At 43.6% G+C, this 16,898-nt stretch overlaps 1 protein-coding gene across 4 annotated transcripts in view; it reads right to left on the bottom strand.

The window, feature by feature from the left end:
• The window catches only part of LOC137372810 (AP-1 complex subunit mu-1-like), a 70,641-nt gene that overhangs the window by 19,997 nt on the left and 33,746 nt on the right, over window positions 1-16,898 (bottom strand). For all 4 annotated transcript variants that reach the window (XM_068037106.1, XM_068037105.1, XM_068037104.1 and 1 more), the window contains 4 exons: window positions 15,059-15,206; window positions 7,192-7,318; window positions 5,625-5,767; window positions 365-436 (listed from right to left, as the gene is read on the bottom strand). In XM_068037106.1, the coding sequence (XP_067893207.1) occupies window positions 365-436; window positions 5,625-5,767; window positions 7,192-7,318; window positions 15,059-15,206 (490 nt within the window). The remainder of the gene's footprint in view (window positions 1-364; window positions 437-5,624; window positions 5,768-7,191; window positions 7,319-15,058; window positions 15,207-16,898) is intronic.

The following is a 16,898-nucleotide window of genomic DNA, read 5'->3' on the forward strand; positions in this document are numbered from 1 at the left end:
CACTTTAACTAATAGTACAGGGTGCAATAACTGTAAGGAAAGTTAACCATATCTTCAGCTCGATAGCCAAAGTACAAATTCCCTGCCCTACTAATGTTGTGTTTCATGAATGATTTTGGCAGAGACATGGACGTAACTCATATGTCAAATCATTTAACCAGAGAATAATGCAGAGGAGGGTTAAGGAGAGAAGAATGATGAACAGAAATATTTTTTTAAATTGTCAGTAAGATGCTTGATGATAAAGTTTTTATACAAGCAAGGACTCTTGCATTGTGCTTATAAACTGCAAAAAAAGTCTAACTAAAACATTCAGCGTGTGCCATACACAAAACATTCCTTGTCTTCCTATTCCTTTCCTTACCTTTGCTGTGATCTCCATTCTGCTGTGTGCGTATCTCTGCACAGCTGCTTCAACCATTAGAAATGGTCTGACCTGAACAGACATGTGCAGAACAGGGTCATTCATACAATACTTTTACAACTCAAGCAGTTTATTCAAAGAAATAAATCTCCATAATTGAATATTCTTTTATATACACTAAGATCTACAACATTTATTATATGCACACAGCTTTCATTCCTTCTGATGCAACTTCACAACAAAGTAATGCTCTTGTAATAACCCATGTAAATTACTCAAAGACTAAGGCTGGAATTTTACCCTCAGACGGGAGCCATCCACCAACTGAAAAGTCGGTGGCGATCCTGCCTCCACCTGGCCTGGGTATCCAGACCGCATTTTACGGTCCCCATGCCCCCAGTTGGTCTGAAGCAGGACTTCTACCTCATTGAGGCAGGACGTCCCGCCTAATGGAGTGGGCTGGCAGCTCTTAGTCCCAACAGTGCCACTGGGAGCAGCGGCCACTGATGGGACTGCAACCCTGCTGCAAGAAGAGGACGAAGGACGGTCCCAGGAAAAGGTAAGATTTTGGGGCCTCGCCGGGGGTGACTAGTTGGGCCCCGGTGAGGCAAGGGTAGTCGATTGAGGGGATGGGGGGGCGTGTTGGGCTTTGGAGGTGGTTGGGGCATTGGGAGCAGTTCTCTGTCAGGCACAGGTTGCCTGATCAGGAGGGCCCCTGGGCCAACAGAAAGCCACCTAAGTTAACAGGCAGCTTTTCTCAGGCCTGGGCCATCCACTTGCCAATGGTAAAATCTACATGGCAGTGGGCAGAGGCCCTTAAGGGGCCATTAACTGGCCACTTAAGGGCCTTGATTGGCCCGGGGCGGGCAGGTTGTTTTTCACCACCGCTGCCCTGCATAAAATGGCGGCGAAGGCAGGAGCAGGTTGGGAAGGGCCTCCCGAGCCTCTCACTCCATTTTATGCTGCCCCCCACCTCCATCATCCTGCATTTTGTGGGGACGTAAAATTCCGGTCTAAGGCACTGAAGTCTTGAGCACAAAACAGCATTTCTGAGTCGACAATCAATGTTGTTTCTGTATTACCTTTAATTATCATGAGAAGAAGACCTAGCAGCATATATTGTCAAAGTCATGGAAGGTAGTTCCTGCAGGTTAACAACTTTGAGTCGCTCCCCACTAGGTTGACCAGCATTTAAATGTATATATCTCAAAACCTCAGATGCTCCATCACAATCGCGGCTCAGCTCAAGCACTCCCAGAGGAAACACAGACAGTCCTCAAAAATGTGGCAACATCTTGTACAGCAATATTAAACAAAATTGGGAGTGGGGGAAGGGGTTGTGCTGCTGAATGGGTCATCACCATTATGTCATAAAATCACAATAGACCAATCCAGCAGCAGGTCCCACCATTATGAACTTGTAATAAACAAGGTATATGGATGCAGAATCCACAACAGTCTTGATCTTTCAGCACAGTCCAAAAAACAGACAGTAATCTATAAACCTCCAAATATGTGACATGGTGAAATAAGTTGCTCTAATGTATCAGAGTCAGTGGGCAGGATTTTTGTTTTGAGGTCAGGACCCTAACATCGGGATCATTTCCGGGTGCCAACCCTGAACAGTGTGGGCGTGATCTGCCAACCGCGAATTTTCTTGGATTGGCCAATTATTGTCAGGAGTGCACGGTCGCCAAGCAATTAAGGGCAGGTGAGCTCCAGACACTGGCTGCCCAATAGGAGGCCCTCCAGCACTTAAAGAGAACGGAAGCCTGCCAATGCAGGTAAAGGAGAGAGATTGAGGCGCCCTCTCTGCCCTTTTAAAATCTTTGAGAATACAAATGGTCACAGCTTCCAGACTGCCTTTATGGAGGGGGATCCCCTCTACAGGGCAGCCTGCAGCCATTTATAAGTTGGCTGCAGGGGGGTTGCTTAAATAGTGAAACAGAGCACTGGCCCCTGGTCTGCTGCTGGGAAGTCACCTTTACTGGCCGTGTTTTTGTCACACCCGATGACTGGTCAGCATGGGAGAGAGGTCTTAATAGGCCCCTAATGACCTCAGTTGGCTACCAACCATTCGTGGGCAGTTAGCCGTCTCGCCCACAACCCGGCCTCCTTAAAAATGGCCCAGATGCGGGACCATTCCAGCAAATCAGCACGCCAGCTGGCGGTGGGAAATTCTGGGCCTGTCCGCCTCCATTCCTGCCTTGGGCGGGCTTTCAAAATTCTGCTCACTATATCACATTATCATGATAAAAGGAAGCAGGTTGCATTTACATAATGTTTTCTGGATGGATCAGTGCCAGTGAATTTTTTTAAAGCATTTTCACAGTTGTTATGAAGGAAAACATGGCAGCAAATCTTCAATAAGCGAGTTTCCACAAACAGATAATGATAAGTGACCTGCTAATGTGTTCTTGGTGGTGTTGATTGAGGAAGAAATGTTGGGCAGGAAAACCAAACACAGAAAATAGAGACTGGGGAGTGCATGAAGTTGATGCCCCTTTAACATCTCTACAATCTGGCTACTTACTTTAACACTGAGTATTGGTGGGCTGTTTAATTATGAAGAGCATCACAGTCAAGTCAAATCCTGTCCTCACTTGACAATTCACACATCCAGCAGGTGTTGATAAATAGTGATCAGGATTAGAATGCTGTTTTTTATGGTCTTTCTAACTTGGGCACTAAATCAACTGTAATGTCCCATTAATACGTTTATTCCTGGCAGCAACTAACACACACTAGGGATTCTACCAAGTATCTAGGACCTTCCTGGTCTGTCTGGCTCACTGGATAACTTCACTGTGGTGCTACACCAAATACATTCTGGGCTTCAAGTAAAAGGTGTTGTTATGGGTACCCGCATGGGTCCTAGTTATGCCTGTCCTTTTGTGGGATATGTCGAGCATTCTTTGTTCCAGTCCTATTCAGGCCCCCTCCCCCAACTCTTTTTCCGGTACATTGATGACTGTATCGGTGCCATTTCCGGCTCCCGCCCTGAACTGGAAAACTTTATCAACTTTGCTTTCAATTTCCACCCTTCTCTCACCTTTACATGGTCCATCTCTGACACTTCCCTTCCCTTCCTCGACTTCTCTGTCTCCATCTCTGGGGATAGGTTGTCTACTAATATCCATTATAAGCCCATCGACTCCCACAGCTACCTGGACTACACTTCTTCACACCCTACCTCCTGTAAGGACGCCATTCCATTCTCCCAGTTTCTCCGTCTCCGACGCATCTGCTCTGATGATGCCACCTTCCATGACGGTGCTTCTGATATGACCTTTTTCCTCAACCGAGAATTCCCCCCACTGTTGTTGACAGGGCCCTCAACCGTGTCCGGCCCATTTCCCGCACCTCTACCCTCACCCCTTCCCCTCCCTCCCAGAACCGTGACAGGGTTTCCCTTGTCCTCACTTTCCACCCCATCAGCCTCATATCCAAAGGATCATCCTCCGCCACCTCCAGCGTGATGCCACTACCAAATGCATCTTCCCCTCCCTTCCCCTGTCAGCATTCCGAAGGGATCGTTCCCTCCGCGACACCCTGGTCCACTCCTCCATTACCCCCACCACCTTGTCCCCGTCCAATGGCACCTTCCCCTGCAATCGCAGGAGGTGTAATACCTGCCCATTTACCTCCTCTCTCCTCACTATCCCAGGCCCCAAACATTCCTTTCAGGTGAAGCAGCGATTTACTTGTACTTCTTTCAATGTAGTATACTGTATTCGCTGCTCACAATGTGGTCTCCTCTACATTGGGGAGACCAAACGCAGACTGGATGACCGCTTTGCGGAACACCTCCACTCAGTCCGCAAGCAGGACCCTGAGCTTCCGGTTGCTTGCCATTTCAACACTCCCCCCTGCTCTCATGCTCACATCTCTATCCTGGGCTTGCTGCAGTGTTCCACTGAACATCAACGCAAGCTCAAGGAACAGCATCTCATTTTCCGATTAGGCACACTACAACCTGCTGGACTTAATATTGAGTTCAATAATTTCAGAGCATGACGGGCCCCCCATTTTACTTTTATTTTTAGTTATTTTTTCTTTTTTACATTTTTTGCAATTTTTTTTTCTTTTGTTTATTTCATTTCATTTCATTGTAGTTTGTTCAGTTTGCTTACCCACTGTTCTTTTTCATTTTTTTTTCATGTTTGTACTTGCTGCTGTTCAATCTTCAGTTCGTTAACACCCTATCTGTACTAATGCTTTGTCTTTCAACACACCATTAACATATTGTTTGCCTTTGCTCCATGACCTCTTGGTCAGCTATGTGGCCTAGTCCAATCTACACCTTCTTCTTTGTTATCTCTTGCCCCACCCCTGGCTCACTTGCTTATAACCTTTGACATTTCTAATATTTGCTAGTTCCGAAGAAGGGTCACTGACCCGAAACGTTAACTCTGCTTCTCTTTCCACAGATGTTGCCAGACCTGCTGAGTGGTTCCAGCATTTCTTGTTTTTATTTCAGATTTCCAGCATCCGCAGTATTTTGCTTTTACATTCTGGGATAGCTGTTTTGATTCTTGATTTCAAAATGATTGCTTTGGAGATGCCGAGGGGTGAGCAAGGCAGTTGACAGGAACATGAAAGCCAGGTTCTGCTGCTGTGATTCTGATTAATGTTTGCCTTTGTTGCAGTATTAGAATTAAATACAATTTTTGATTCTTTATCTGCAATGGCACACTGTTTGAACAATGTCACATATATGTGTGCACTTGTCTTGTTAAAATAAAGATGATTTAAGGATAAGATCGACATGCAGCAACATGATACACCATGAATTCACTCGAGTGATCCTTCACATGCCCAGTTCCTCTCTCTGCTGTGTCTCCTTTGGAATTCTTTCATCAAGGGTGGCACAGTGGCGCAGTGGTTAGCACCGCAGACTCACAGCTCCAGCAACCCGGGTTCAGTTCTGGGTACTGCCTGTGCGGAGTTTGCAAGTTCTCCCTGTGACCATTTGGGTTTCCACTGGGTACTCTGGTTTCCTCCCACATGCCAAAGACTTGTGGGTTGATAGGTAAATTGGCCATTGTAAATTGCCCCTAGTGTAGGTAGGTGGTAGGAGAATTGAGGGAAGGTAGGGATGTGAGAGGGAAATGGGATCAATGTAGGGTTGGTATAAATGGGTGGTTGATGGTCGGCATAGACTCGGTGGGCCAAAGGGCCTGTTTCAGTGCTGTATGACTCTAAGTGTTGTCATATTATAATACAGGATAATGCATTAATAAAATTACTCATATCTTACTCGATTGGTGATTCGATACGACATCAGTTCAAAGTCCTTGTCTGGCGGGATGAAGGAGATGACACGTTCATTTTCAAAGCGAGACAGCTGGACGCATGTATGGAATTTTATGTCTTCAAAGTCCACTGCATTAACATTTTCTCCTTTGGAATAAGAAAGTTAATATTAATGAGGACTGACACTCGACTCATTTTGACTATAAATGAAATGTTGCACGTCAGTTTAAATTTTTTTTTAATAAAACAAATTTGTATGACAAGATTTTCAACTTTTTTGGCAGAAATGTCTTCTTCAACTTCGATCCTCATAGTGTATATTTATTTGGATTCAAGAAGTGGGACAGGAAGTGCTTTGACGCACAGCAGCTCAATCTGTTGACTTCAAAACGTACAGATCAAAAGAAATATAGCTATGAAGAGAAATGTTTAGTTGGGATTGATACTATACCCCTATGGAATTGACATTTTGCATTAGGTGCAGTTGTTATTGGCAAGGAGCTGCTCTGAAAAACAGAAGGTCAGTATTGTGTTTATTCCCAGCTGTTGATTCAGAGCAGTGATTGATTCCCAAACGTCCTGTTGAATATGGGCAGGAATTGAGTTAGGAAACACATCTCTCCTCTGGATCATCACCTAAGAAGGAAAAGCATACCGATCACTCTGCCTTCAAATCAGCCACTTACTAACTCAACTCAATGTTGATGTCATGACCATGATTTACAATGGTTGAACAAGTTACATAAATTTTTAACATGTGGGAGTTTTAATGGTGTTTTGGGGATCAGATTCCATTAATTTTCTATCAAAACCACAAATCGGTGGCCTTGACAATGATCTAATGGAAAATATCAGGTCTCCATTGAAACTGGGCTTAAGTTGTACATTTCCCTTTACAAGTAAAATATATTTAAACATTATAATGCAGAAATTAATACTGGTGATACTAGTGAAAGAATGCTTAAAACATTTGTATGATGGTCTTCAGTCATTACTTTCAAGTCTAATGTAAACCCATTTATTTTAAATAAGCTAATGGCTCTGTTTAAGTAGTGTGCAAAGTAATGTTCTTCAAACACACTAAGGTCACACTAACTTCCCTAACATAGTCAACAGTAATTTCTAGGCCTATACATTTTATAAAGGTCATGAAGCAAGTATTTTACTCTGAAACTACTTCCTCTAGTACTATTCCCCATTTAACCAGATGTTATAATCTGGACTGGACTACCTGAAAGGATGGTGGAAGCAGATTCAATAACCTTCGAAAAGTAATTAGATATCTAATTCAAAAAGGCTATGGGAAAAGAGCAGGGCAGTGGGCTAACTGGATAACTCTTTCAAAGAGGTATGATGGTCCAAATGGCCTCCTTCGTGCTGTATAATTCTAGAATAGTTGACAATAAATGCTTGTGTTTATAGCTTCAACAAATTGTTAAAATGAATTCCTACTTGACAACAAAGAAGTCAAAGGCCATGTAAATAGGGTCAATGGGAAACAAGGCTGTTCTTTAGGATATTCTCAGCTTTTTAAATGACCATTTTCCTTCATTCCAAGATTGTGTACTTACTTGGATTCTGGTTGAAAAGAACATTGTCATTAAAACACAAACTGACTTCAGGCATCCCACTCAGGCAGCAGTTCATCAGAATCTGCCCCAAAATCTCACCATGAACCACAGAGCCACGAGCATTTACCTGCAAAAATTCACACCTTTAGAATGTTCATAAATTTTACAATTTAATTTATAGCTTTGATTTTCCATATTTTGCAGTCATGCTGGATGGGATGATTTCTGCAGCTCCAACTTTGCTGCTGTAGGATATGTTAGGAAGTTAGGAGTTCATTATGTAGAATTACATGGAATTATTTATTATGCCTCCTATTTTGGTATCATCTGCAAATTTGAATACCACGCTCTCTAGGTCTAAATCCAAACCATAGATGCACACAATGAACAGCAACTGTCCCAGAACAGAACTCTGAGGGACAACCAGTCTGAGGAAATGCCCCTAACTCGACCATTCGGTTTCCTCCCTCCAGCCAGTTTTCAATTCAACTTGATACCTTCCCCCTAATTGTATATATTCTTCTGTGTGTTACCTTGTCTACAGATTTCCTCTTCCATTTCCATCCAGAATTACTTGGTTTATAATAAAATTCCACTAACATAACAATTTTTTAATCTTTCCATCTCAACCTTTTTGTGTACCTCAATCAGTATGTATTCCATCCTTCACCAATATTGCTACTCCTCCTCCTTTCTTAATTATTCTGTCCCTCCTAAAATATTATAATGAGATATGCTTATTTTCACTCTTGCTCAATTTGCAGTCAAGTTTATGTCAGTACAATTAGATCGATGTTGTTAAGTGATACAATTGCTTTTAATTCCCCCAGTTTATTTCTTTCATTGCAATATATGCACTTTATTTTTGTAATTATAGCAACTCCTTTCCCCTTGATTCTTTGGCCAAGCTAACACTTTGTTCCTTTATCTCAATTATTTCCCTGCTTATAACTGGAGTTGATTTGATTTTCCTCTTTTACTCCCTTTACTCTGACCTGCATGCTGTTCGTTTTGCTAAATTCTTGTTTACTTTCTAGTTTTACCTTCTCTACTTGCTCTTTCAGATTGCTTTTATTTTCCCTGATTTCCACTTGCCTAGTTTAAATGACTCTTCACTTTATCCACTTGCCAGGTCATTGTCTTTCTTCCTGTGCAGTTCTAGCCCATCCTTATGGAATAGCTGCCACCTTCCCCAGAACCGGTGCCAGTGCCTCACAGAATGGAAAACACTACTTGACATCAACCCTTTAGCCACGTGTTGAGCTCCCTAATCTCCCTATAATTCCATATTCTAGCGTGTGGCTGAGTAATAATTGAGAGATGATCACCCTTGAGGTCCTGCTCCTAAACCTACTTCTTAATCTCCTAAACTCCATTTGCAAGACTTCAGGCCTTTCATTTCTTATAATGGCTTCCACATGGACCACAATGGCTGGGATTTTACCAACTGTCTATAGATGGGCTGGTAATATGGCAGCAGTAGGGATCGGGAGGGTAGCCCAGAGGCCGACGGCCAATTAAGTTAATTAACTGTGTGAGGAGACCACTAGGCGGCCTCGCAGCAGCTTCCCCAGAGGGGGAACATCAATAGCCGCCCTCACGGCTGTGACGCCTAGACTGGAGGGTTCACCCTTCCAATTACCCGGGCCTGCCTGCCTGGCCTTGGCACATTAAAAAAAATTCTCACCAACCCTTCAAGGGTGCCTCGATATGGAGGCAGAGACAATCAATGATGTCAAAAGCAAATTGGATGGGCACTTGAGGGAAATAAACATGCTACAGTGATAAAGCCAGGGAATGGGACTGATTAGATTGCTCAACAGAGAGCCAGCATGGACTCAATGGGCCGAATAGCCTTCTTCTGTGTTGTTATGACTCTAAATATAAGATAGTGACTCATAATCCAACAGGAAATTTAGGAGAAATTTCTTTAATCAGAGAGTGGTTAGAATGTGGAACCACAATGAGCAGTTGAGGCAAACAGCATAGATGCATTTAAGGGGAAGCTAGATAAGCACATAAAGGAGCAAGGAATGGAAGGATATATTGATGGGGTTAGATGACGAAGGATGGTGGAGACTTGTGTGGAGCATAAACACTAGCATTCACTTCCTCCACCACCAGCCCACCGTGTCTGCAGTGTGCACCATCTACAAGATGCACTGCAGCAATTTGCCAAGTGGTGGTTGACTGAAAGGCGAAGAAGTATGAGGGGGATAGTGCCCCACAGTCACAGAGGATGATCTTTGTGGCATGAATTCGAACTGTTTCAATGCTCTGACAGGGACAGAAACCCCTGATTGGAAAGGTTCAAACATGGATTTGAAGGAAAGGTATGCATGATTTGTGAGGCATAAAGACAATCATTGATATTGAACAGGAATGAGAGGTTGAAGGTGAAGTGATAGTTTTGCAAGGAACAGAGGGGATATGGTTGGGGGTTTTGGGGAGGTGGATTATAATAACAGTTTTAATAGGGAGCAGGAAATACTTGAGGAAAGGGAACTGTTTACATTGTTCCATCGCAAGCACTTGCCAAGGCAACTCGGAGGAATTGACCCCAATATTCCAGTTGGGCCAACCCCTATAGCAAACTTGACTTTACAGCACCCCCCAAACCCACCACCGCTACCACTTAGAAGGACAAGGGAAGCAGGCACATGGGAACACCACCTCCAAGTCACAAACCACCCTGACTTGGAAATATAATTGCCATTTCTTCATTGTTGCTGAGTCCAAATCCTGGAATTCCCTACCTACTGTTACGGTGGGTGTACCTATGACACATGGACTGCAGCAGTTCAAGAAGGTCACATTCTCAAGGGCAATTAAGGATGGGCAATAAATACAGACCTTGCCAGCAACACCCACATCCCATGAATGCATTAAATAAAAGGACCTGCTATTCCAAATGCTTTGGTTCTGTATTGTAAATACTTTCTAATGCTTCAGGATTTCAGCAGGGATGCTGTCTGTTCAGAGGCTTTGTTGTGCCAGCTGTCGAATGGCTTTTTTGACTGAGCTCTGGACTAGGGTGGCACCAAGACTGAGCCAGATGACGTGTTGACGGTTGGAGTCGAGGACATTCAAGTCGAAGAGAGAGTCTTGGTTGATGAGTTGTTTGAAATGTTCCCTTCAGCGAGTACTGATTGCTTCACTGTCCTTGATGAGTTTTCCTCCATGCTTGGCTCTAGGCAGGATGGGCCGCTTGAGTGCTTGGGCCATAGATTGCCTTGACAGTGCTGAAGAAACTGTGCATGTCATTGATGTCTGCAAGTTGCTGGATCTCTCACTCTTTTTCCACTCACCATTTGTTTTTTATGTCCTGGGTTTTATGCTGCACCACTGCCTTCAGGAGCCTGTAGGATTGCTGCTCTGCTTGGTTGTGTGGTGAAGTTTCCAGTCTGTGAAGACTTTGCCTGAAGAATGGTGGAGATACACTCCTGGCACAACTACACAAACTCATATGCCTCATCTGGGATGAGGAGTGCTTGCTGGGGGACTGCAGGGCCACTGTGATTGTGACTGTATTCAAGAAGGGAGACAAGACCGATTGCGGAAACTACAGAGGAATCTCCCTTCTGCTACAGGAAGATCATTGCAAGGATCCTAAATTGCCTCCTCCCAGTGACTGAAGTGCAGCTTTCAGCCATTGAGAGGCACCAATAGACACGATCTTCACAGTGTGGAAGACCCAAGGAAAATGCAGGGAACAATGCCAACCGTTGTACATGGCCTTTTTCGACCGCACAAAAGCCTTTGACTCTGTTAACCATGAAGGCTAATGGAGCATCCTGCTCAAATTTGGCTGTCCTCAGACGTTTGTCACCATCCTCTTTCTACTCAGTGATGACATGCAAGCTGTGATCCTCACCAACGGAACCACCACAACCCTATCTCAGGCAAGACCAGGGTCAAGTGGTGGCACAGTGGCGCAGTGGTTAGCACTGCAGCCTCACAGCTCCAGCGACCCGGGTTCGATTCTGGGTACTGCCTGTGCGGAGTTTGCAAGTTCTCCCTGTGACTGCGTGGGTTTTCACCGGGTGCTCCGGTTTCCTCCCACCACCAAAAGACTTGCAAGTTGATAGGTAAATTGGCCATTGTAAATTGCCCCTAGTATAGGTAGGTGGTAAGGGAATTGAGGGAAGGTGGGGATGTGAGAGGGTAATGGGATTAATGTAGGATTAGTATAAATGGGTGGTTGATGGTCGGCACAGACTCAGTGGGCCGAAAGGCCTGTTTCAGTGCTGTATCTCTAAATAAGTAAGATTGTGTCATTTCACCAACTTTCTTCTCCATTTTCCTTGCTGCAATGCTACACCTCACCTCCAGCAAGCTACCCGCAGGCATGGACATAATCTACAGAACAGACGGGAAAATTTTCAACCTACACCGCCTTCAATCCAAAACCAAAATCACTCCAACCTCAGTCATCGAGCTTCAGTATGCAGACAATGCTTGTGCTTGCGGTCACTCTGAAACTGAGCTCCAGATCATTGTTGCTCCTCCGAAGCATATGAGAAAATGGGTCTTTCATTAAACATTCAGAAAATGAAGGTTCTCTTCCAACCAGTTCCCACAGCACAACTCTGCTCCTAGTCAATCAAGGTCAATGGCGAGATTGTGGAAAACATGGACCATTTTCCATACCTTGGGAGTCTTCTCTCAGTGAAAGCAGACCTAGATGATAAGGTTCATCATTGCCTCAAATGTGCCAGTTCAGACTTCGGCTAACTGAGGAAGAAAATATTTGAGGATCAGGATCTCAAACCTGAGACTAAGATCATGATTTACCAGGCAGTAGTGATCCCTGCACTCATATATGCTTCAGAGATTTGGATAATCCACAGCAGGCACCTCAAAGTGCTGGAGAAGTACCACCAGAGGTGCCTCTGCAAGATCCTCCAAATCCAGCGGCAAGAAAGGCGGTCCAATGACAGAGTCCTCTCCCAAGCCAACCTGCCCAGCATCAGGGCGCTAATCACTCAAAACCAGCTGCACTAGGGGGGACAATGTCATTCGCATGCCTGACAACAGATGCCCGAATCAGCTGTTCTATTCAGAAATAGGTAGCAGCAGGAGACTCCCAGGAGGACAGTGGAAACGCTTTAGAGATGCCTTCAAAGCATCCCTGAAGAGATCAAACATCCCCGTTGACCCATGGAAGTCCCTGCCTCGTGATTGTCCTAGAAAAAAGCTTATTTGGGAAGGCATCATACACAATGAGGCACTTTGTTGAGAACATGCGGAGGCAAAGTTAAGGCATCAGAGGGTGCGCACAAACCTCCAAATTACTCATTTACCTGACCTTTCAAGCACCACCTGCCTCTCATGTGGCAGAGTCTGCAGATCATGCATTGGACTTATCAGCCATCTCAGAACCCATCAAACTGAAGTGGAAGCAAGTCATCCTCGATCCCGAGGGACTGCCTAAGAAAGTACTTTCTAATACTTTGTAACCATTAATCTTAAACATACTTTCATCCGATTAAGTGAGGCGTATGTTCTTCTGGGCTGCTCCAGATCACCCATGTCACAAATCTCAGATATATCATACATAAATAATTTCTCCCTGTCAAACATAGCTCTGGTCCTTTGAGTGAAAATGGCAATTGATTATAGCCTCTTGTACAATTACATCAATTTTTCAGATGAGAGCTGGGAGAAAGGGTTTAAAACTTCCCGTAACCAAGATTGGGATGCACTAACAATGGGTTCAGCTTTTCTGCATATTCTGCATATTAGATTAGCTTTGTGAAGTCACTAGTGGGAGTAGTCTATAGGCCCCTAACAGTCACTACACTGTAGGACACAGCATAAATCAAGAAATAATTTGGGCTTGTAAGAAAAGTGCTGCAATAATTGTGGGTGACCTTAATCTTCATATAGATTGGACAAGTCAAATTGGCAAAAGTAGCCTTGAGGGCATGTTCATAGAGTGTACTTGGAACAGTTTCTAAGAACAATCTGTTGTGAAACCAAACAGGGAACAGGGTATTTTAGCTCTGGCAATGTGTACTTAAACAGGATTAATTAATGATCTCATAGTTAAGTATCCTCCAGGGAAGAGTGATCATAATATGACGAATTCCACATTCAGTTTGAGGGTGAGAAACTTGGATCTGAAACTAATGTCTTAAACGTAAAGGCAATTACAAAGGTATGAAGACAAAATTGGCTAAAGTAGACTGGGAAAATAGATTAAAAGGTAAGAAGGCAGATAAGCAGTGGTAGACATTTAAGGAGCTATTTCATAATTCTCAACAAAGATATATTCCATTGAGAAAGAAAGCCTCTATGAGAAGGATGAACCATCCATGGCAAACTACTGACGTCAAGGATGGTATCAAATTGAATGAAAAGGCATACAATGTTGCGAAGAATAGTGGTAGGCCAGAAAATTGGGAAAATTCTAGAAACCAGAAAAGGATGACTAAAAGAAAAGAGGGAGAACATAGATTTTGGGAGTCAACTAGAAAGAAATATAAAAAACAGACAGTAAGAGCTTCTACAAGTATATAATAGGAAGAGAGTAGCTAAAGTAAATGTTGGTCCCTTGGAGGATGAGACTGGGGGAGAATTAATAATGGGAAATAAGGAAATGGCAGAGACTTTGAACAAATATTTTGTATCTGGCTCATGGTGTTCGGGATAATATATTAGCATGGAAAGAGGATTGGTTAACAACAGGAAACAGAGAGTCAGGATAAATGCACCATTTTCATGTTGGCAAACTGTAACTAGCGGGGTGCCACAGAGATCAGTGCTGAGGCCTCTATTTACAATCTATATTGTAAATTCATGACTTGGATGAAGGAACTGAGTATATTGTAGCCAAATTTGCTTACTCTACAGAAATGGGTGGTAAAGCAAGTTGTGAGGAGGACACAAAAAATCTGCAAAGGGATATGGATAGGTTAAGTAAGGGGGCAAAAATTTGCCAGATGGAGTATAATGTGAGAAAATGTGAGATTATCCACTTTGGTAAGAAGAATAGAAAAGCAAAATATTATTTAAATGTAGAGAGATTCAAGAATGCTGTGGTACAGAGGGATCTGGGTGTCCTTGTACATGAAACACAAAAAGTTAGCATGCAGTTATAGCATGTAATTAGGAAGGCAAATGGAATGTTCACCTTTATTGCAAGGGGATGGAGTATAAACATAGGGAAGTCTTGCTACAACTGTATAGGGTGTCGGTGAGACCACACCTAGAGTAATGCATACAGTTTTGGTCTCATTTAAGGAGGGATATACTTGCATTGAAGGCAGTTTAACAAAAGTTCACTAGGTTGATTCCTGGGATCAAGGGGTTGTCTTATGCGGAAAGGCTTAGGTCTATCTCATTGAAGTTTAGAAGAATGAGAGCTGATCTTATTGATATGTACAAGATTCTGAGAAAGCTTGATAGAGTAGATGTTCAGAGGATGTTTGCCTCATGGGAGAATCTAGAATAAGGGGGCATAGTTTCAGAATAAGGGGTCTCCCATTTAAAATGGAGATGAGGAGGAATTTCTTCTCTCAAAGGGTGTGAATCTTTGGAATTCTACACCCCGAGAGCTGTGAAGGAAAGGTCATTCAATATATTCAAGGCTGAGATAGACAGATTCTTGAACTATGAGAGAGTTAAGGGGTAAAGGGAACAGGCAGGAACATGGATTTGAGGCCAATATCAGATCAGCCATGATCTTATTGAATGGTAGAGCAGGCTCAAGGGGCTGAATGGCCTACTCCTGCTCCTATTTCTATGTTCTTATGTTGTGTATTAATGAAATCCAGCTAATAACTTTTAACCAGTTGAATCTGGTACATATTACCCCACTAATCAATGTGTACACTCAAGGTTACCTTCTAAAATGTGGACTAACCAGGAAATTAATAGACTCAATGACATCCATGAAAAGTTCATTCCTCCGATACTTGATTCCTTCAGATCTCCAGGAAACAGCATTGGTGACAGCAGCTGGGGGTCTAGGTACACCCTGCTTCAATTTGTAGCCTTCCTGTGTAATGTATCTGTGTCAAATTATGTAAAAGGTTAAAAAGACAGTATGTTTTGCAAATTTTCAAACAAAAAGAACAACTACAACAACCATTTTCATTTATAAAAATGTTAATGTAAAAATGCCTTAAGAAACTTTACAGAAGACGGGAAGAAGGAAAAAAGGATAGATAAGTGAAAAGATGCTGAATCGTGGATGGAAAGATTAGGATGGTTAAGGTGAAAATTTGATAGAAAAGATGGGCTTTGACAAGGTTTTTAAGTGAGTGAGAAGAGGAGAGTCAAAGAAGCTTAGTTCGGAAGTTCCATTGATTAGGATTGAGGCAACTGGGGGCTCCATGGAGCAAAAGTTGGTATAGGGGTGTGGAATGCACAAAAGGCCATAGTGGGGGGACTGAGGGGTGCAGATGGGGAACATAAGGCAAGAGGACGATGTAGAAATTGAGTGGGGCAATGCCATGGACCAATAAAGGCAATGTAGTCAAACCAGATTTGTTTACTTTTCTCTAAATTAGCAGCCTTATTTAGTCCATCTGGTTTCACTTCCATACCCTAGTCTGACTGTGGATAAAGCACTTTTTGCAGGCTTTTCGGTAGAATAGGCCTTTGGATTTAAAGTTAGCAGTTTGTGAACTGTCCTTGATAAACCTCCATAAGAATGCACACTGTCACCTTTATTATCTTATATTTACGGGATCAGAGCATGGGAGCTGTTAGCTATCTGATTCTGCCTACTGTAATGAGTGTGCAGGAGTTGTCAGGTGGATGCTTGGCTTGGGAAACACTGTAATTGATTAACGTGCTGCAGGCACCAAAGCAGGCTCAAGGTCTTATAGTGCAATGGGTGGTGTAATGGTGTAATGGGTGGACTTAAAGTATCGTATGGTGGAACATTCCCTGAGCGGAACTGGACACACTCAGGTTATTGCAAGGCAAATAGAGTTTGATCACCTCGGGACCTTGTTGATGTAAAGTAGTTTCTATCTCAGAACTCTATTTGGAAATGTTCTAAGTGTAACCTTTGTATTTTAACATTTTTATGGCTTATATTGCAGCTTCTTTAATAACTAATAAAAGATACATTCTTTGGACCAAAGCTCCTTCTAGTTTCTGAAACTAAAGACCGAATTTGACATAAATTATTCCAATACTGGCAGTGAACATGAGGCCTCGAGCTGTACAAAGTAGAATCATAGAATGGCTACAGCACAAAAGGCGGCCATTCAGCCCATTGTGTCCGTATCAGCTCTCTGCAAAAGCAACTCATGTATTCCCACTCCCCCTCCTTTCCCTCACAGCCCTACAAATTTTTTCTCTTCAGATAATTATCAATTTTTCCCTCCCACCCTTTCTCACTCCCTCCCTCCCTCTCCGACTCCCTCTCTCCCTTGCTTGCTCCCTTGCTCCCTCCCTCCCTCACTCTCTCACTCCCTCCCTTCCTTGCTCTCTCGCTCACTCACTCCCTCTCCAGCTCCCTCCCTCCCACTGTCTCCCTCCCTCAACCCCCCTCCCTCTTTCTCCCTCCCTCCCTCTTTCTCAGTCCCTCCTGTCCCACACCCTCCCTCTCTCTTCAGTCCCTCCCTCTCTCACTCCCTGCCTCCCTCCCCCTCACCTCCCTCTCCCTCACCCTCCCTCCCTCTCTCTCTCGCTCCCTCTCTCTCCCTCCCTCTGTTACTCGCTCAGACCAGCCCTCTCTCACCCCCCCA

This window comes from Heterodontus francisci, chromosome 8 (genome assembly GCF_036365525.1).
Source record: "Heterodontus francisci isolate sHetFra1 chromosome 8, sHetFra1.hap1, whole genome shotgun sequence".
Lineage (NCBI taxonomy): Eukaryota > Metazoa > Chordata > Chondrichthyes > Heterodontiformes > Heterodontidae > Heterodontus > Heterodontus francisci.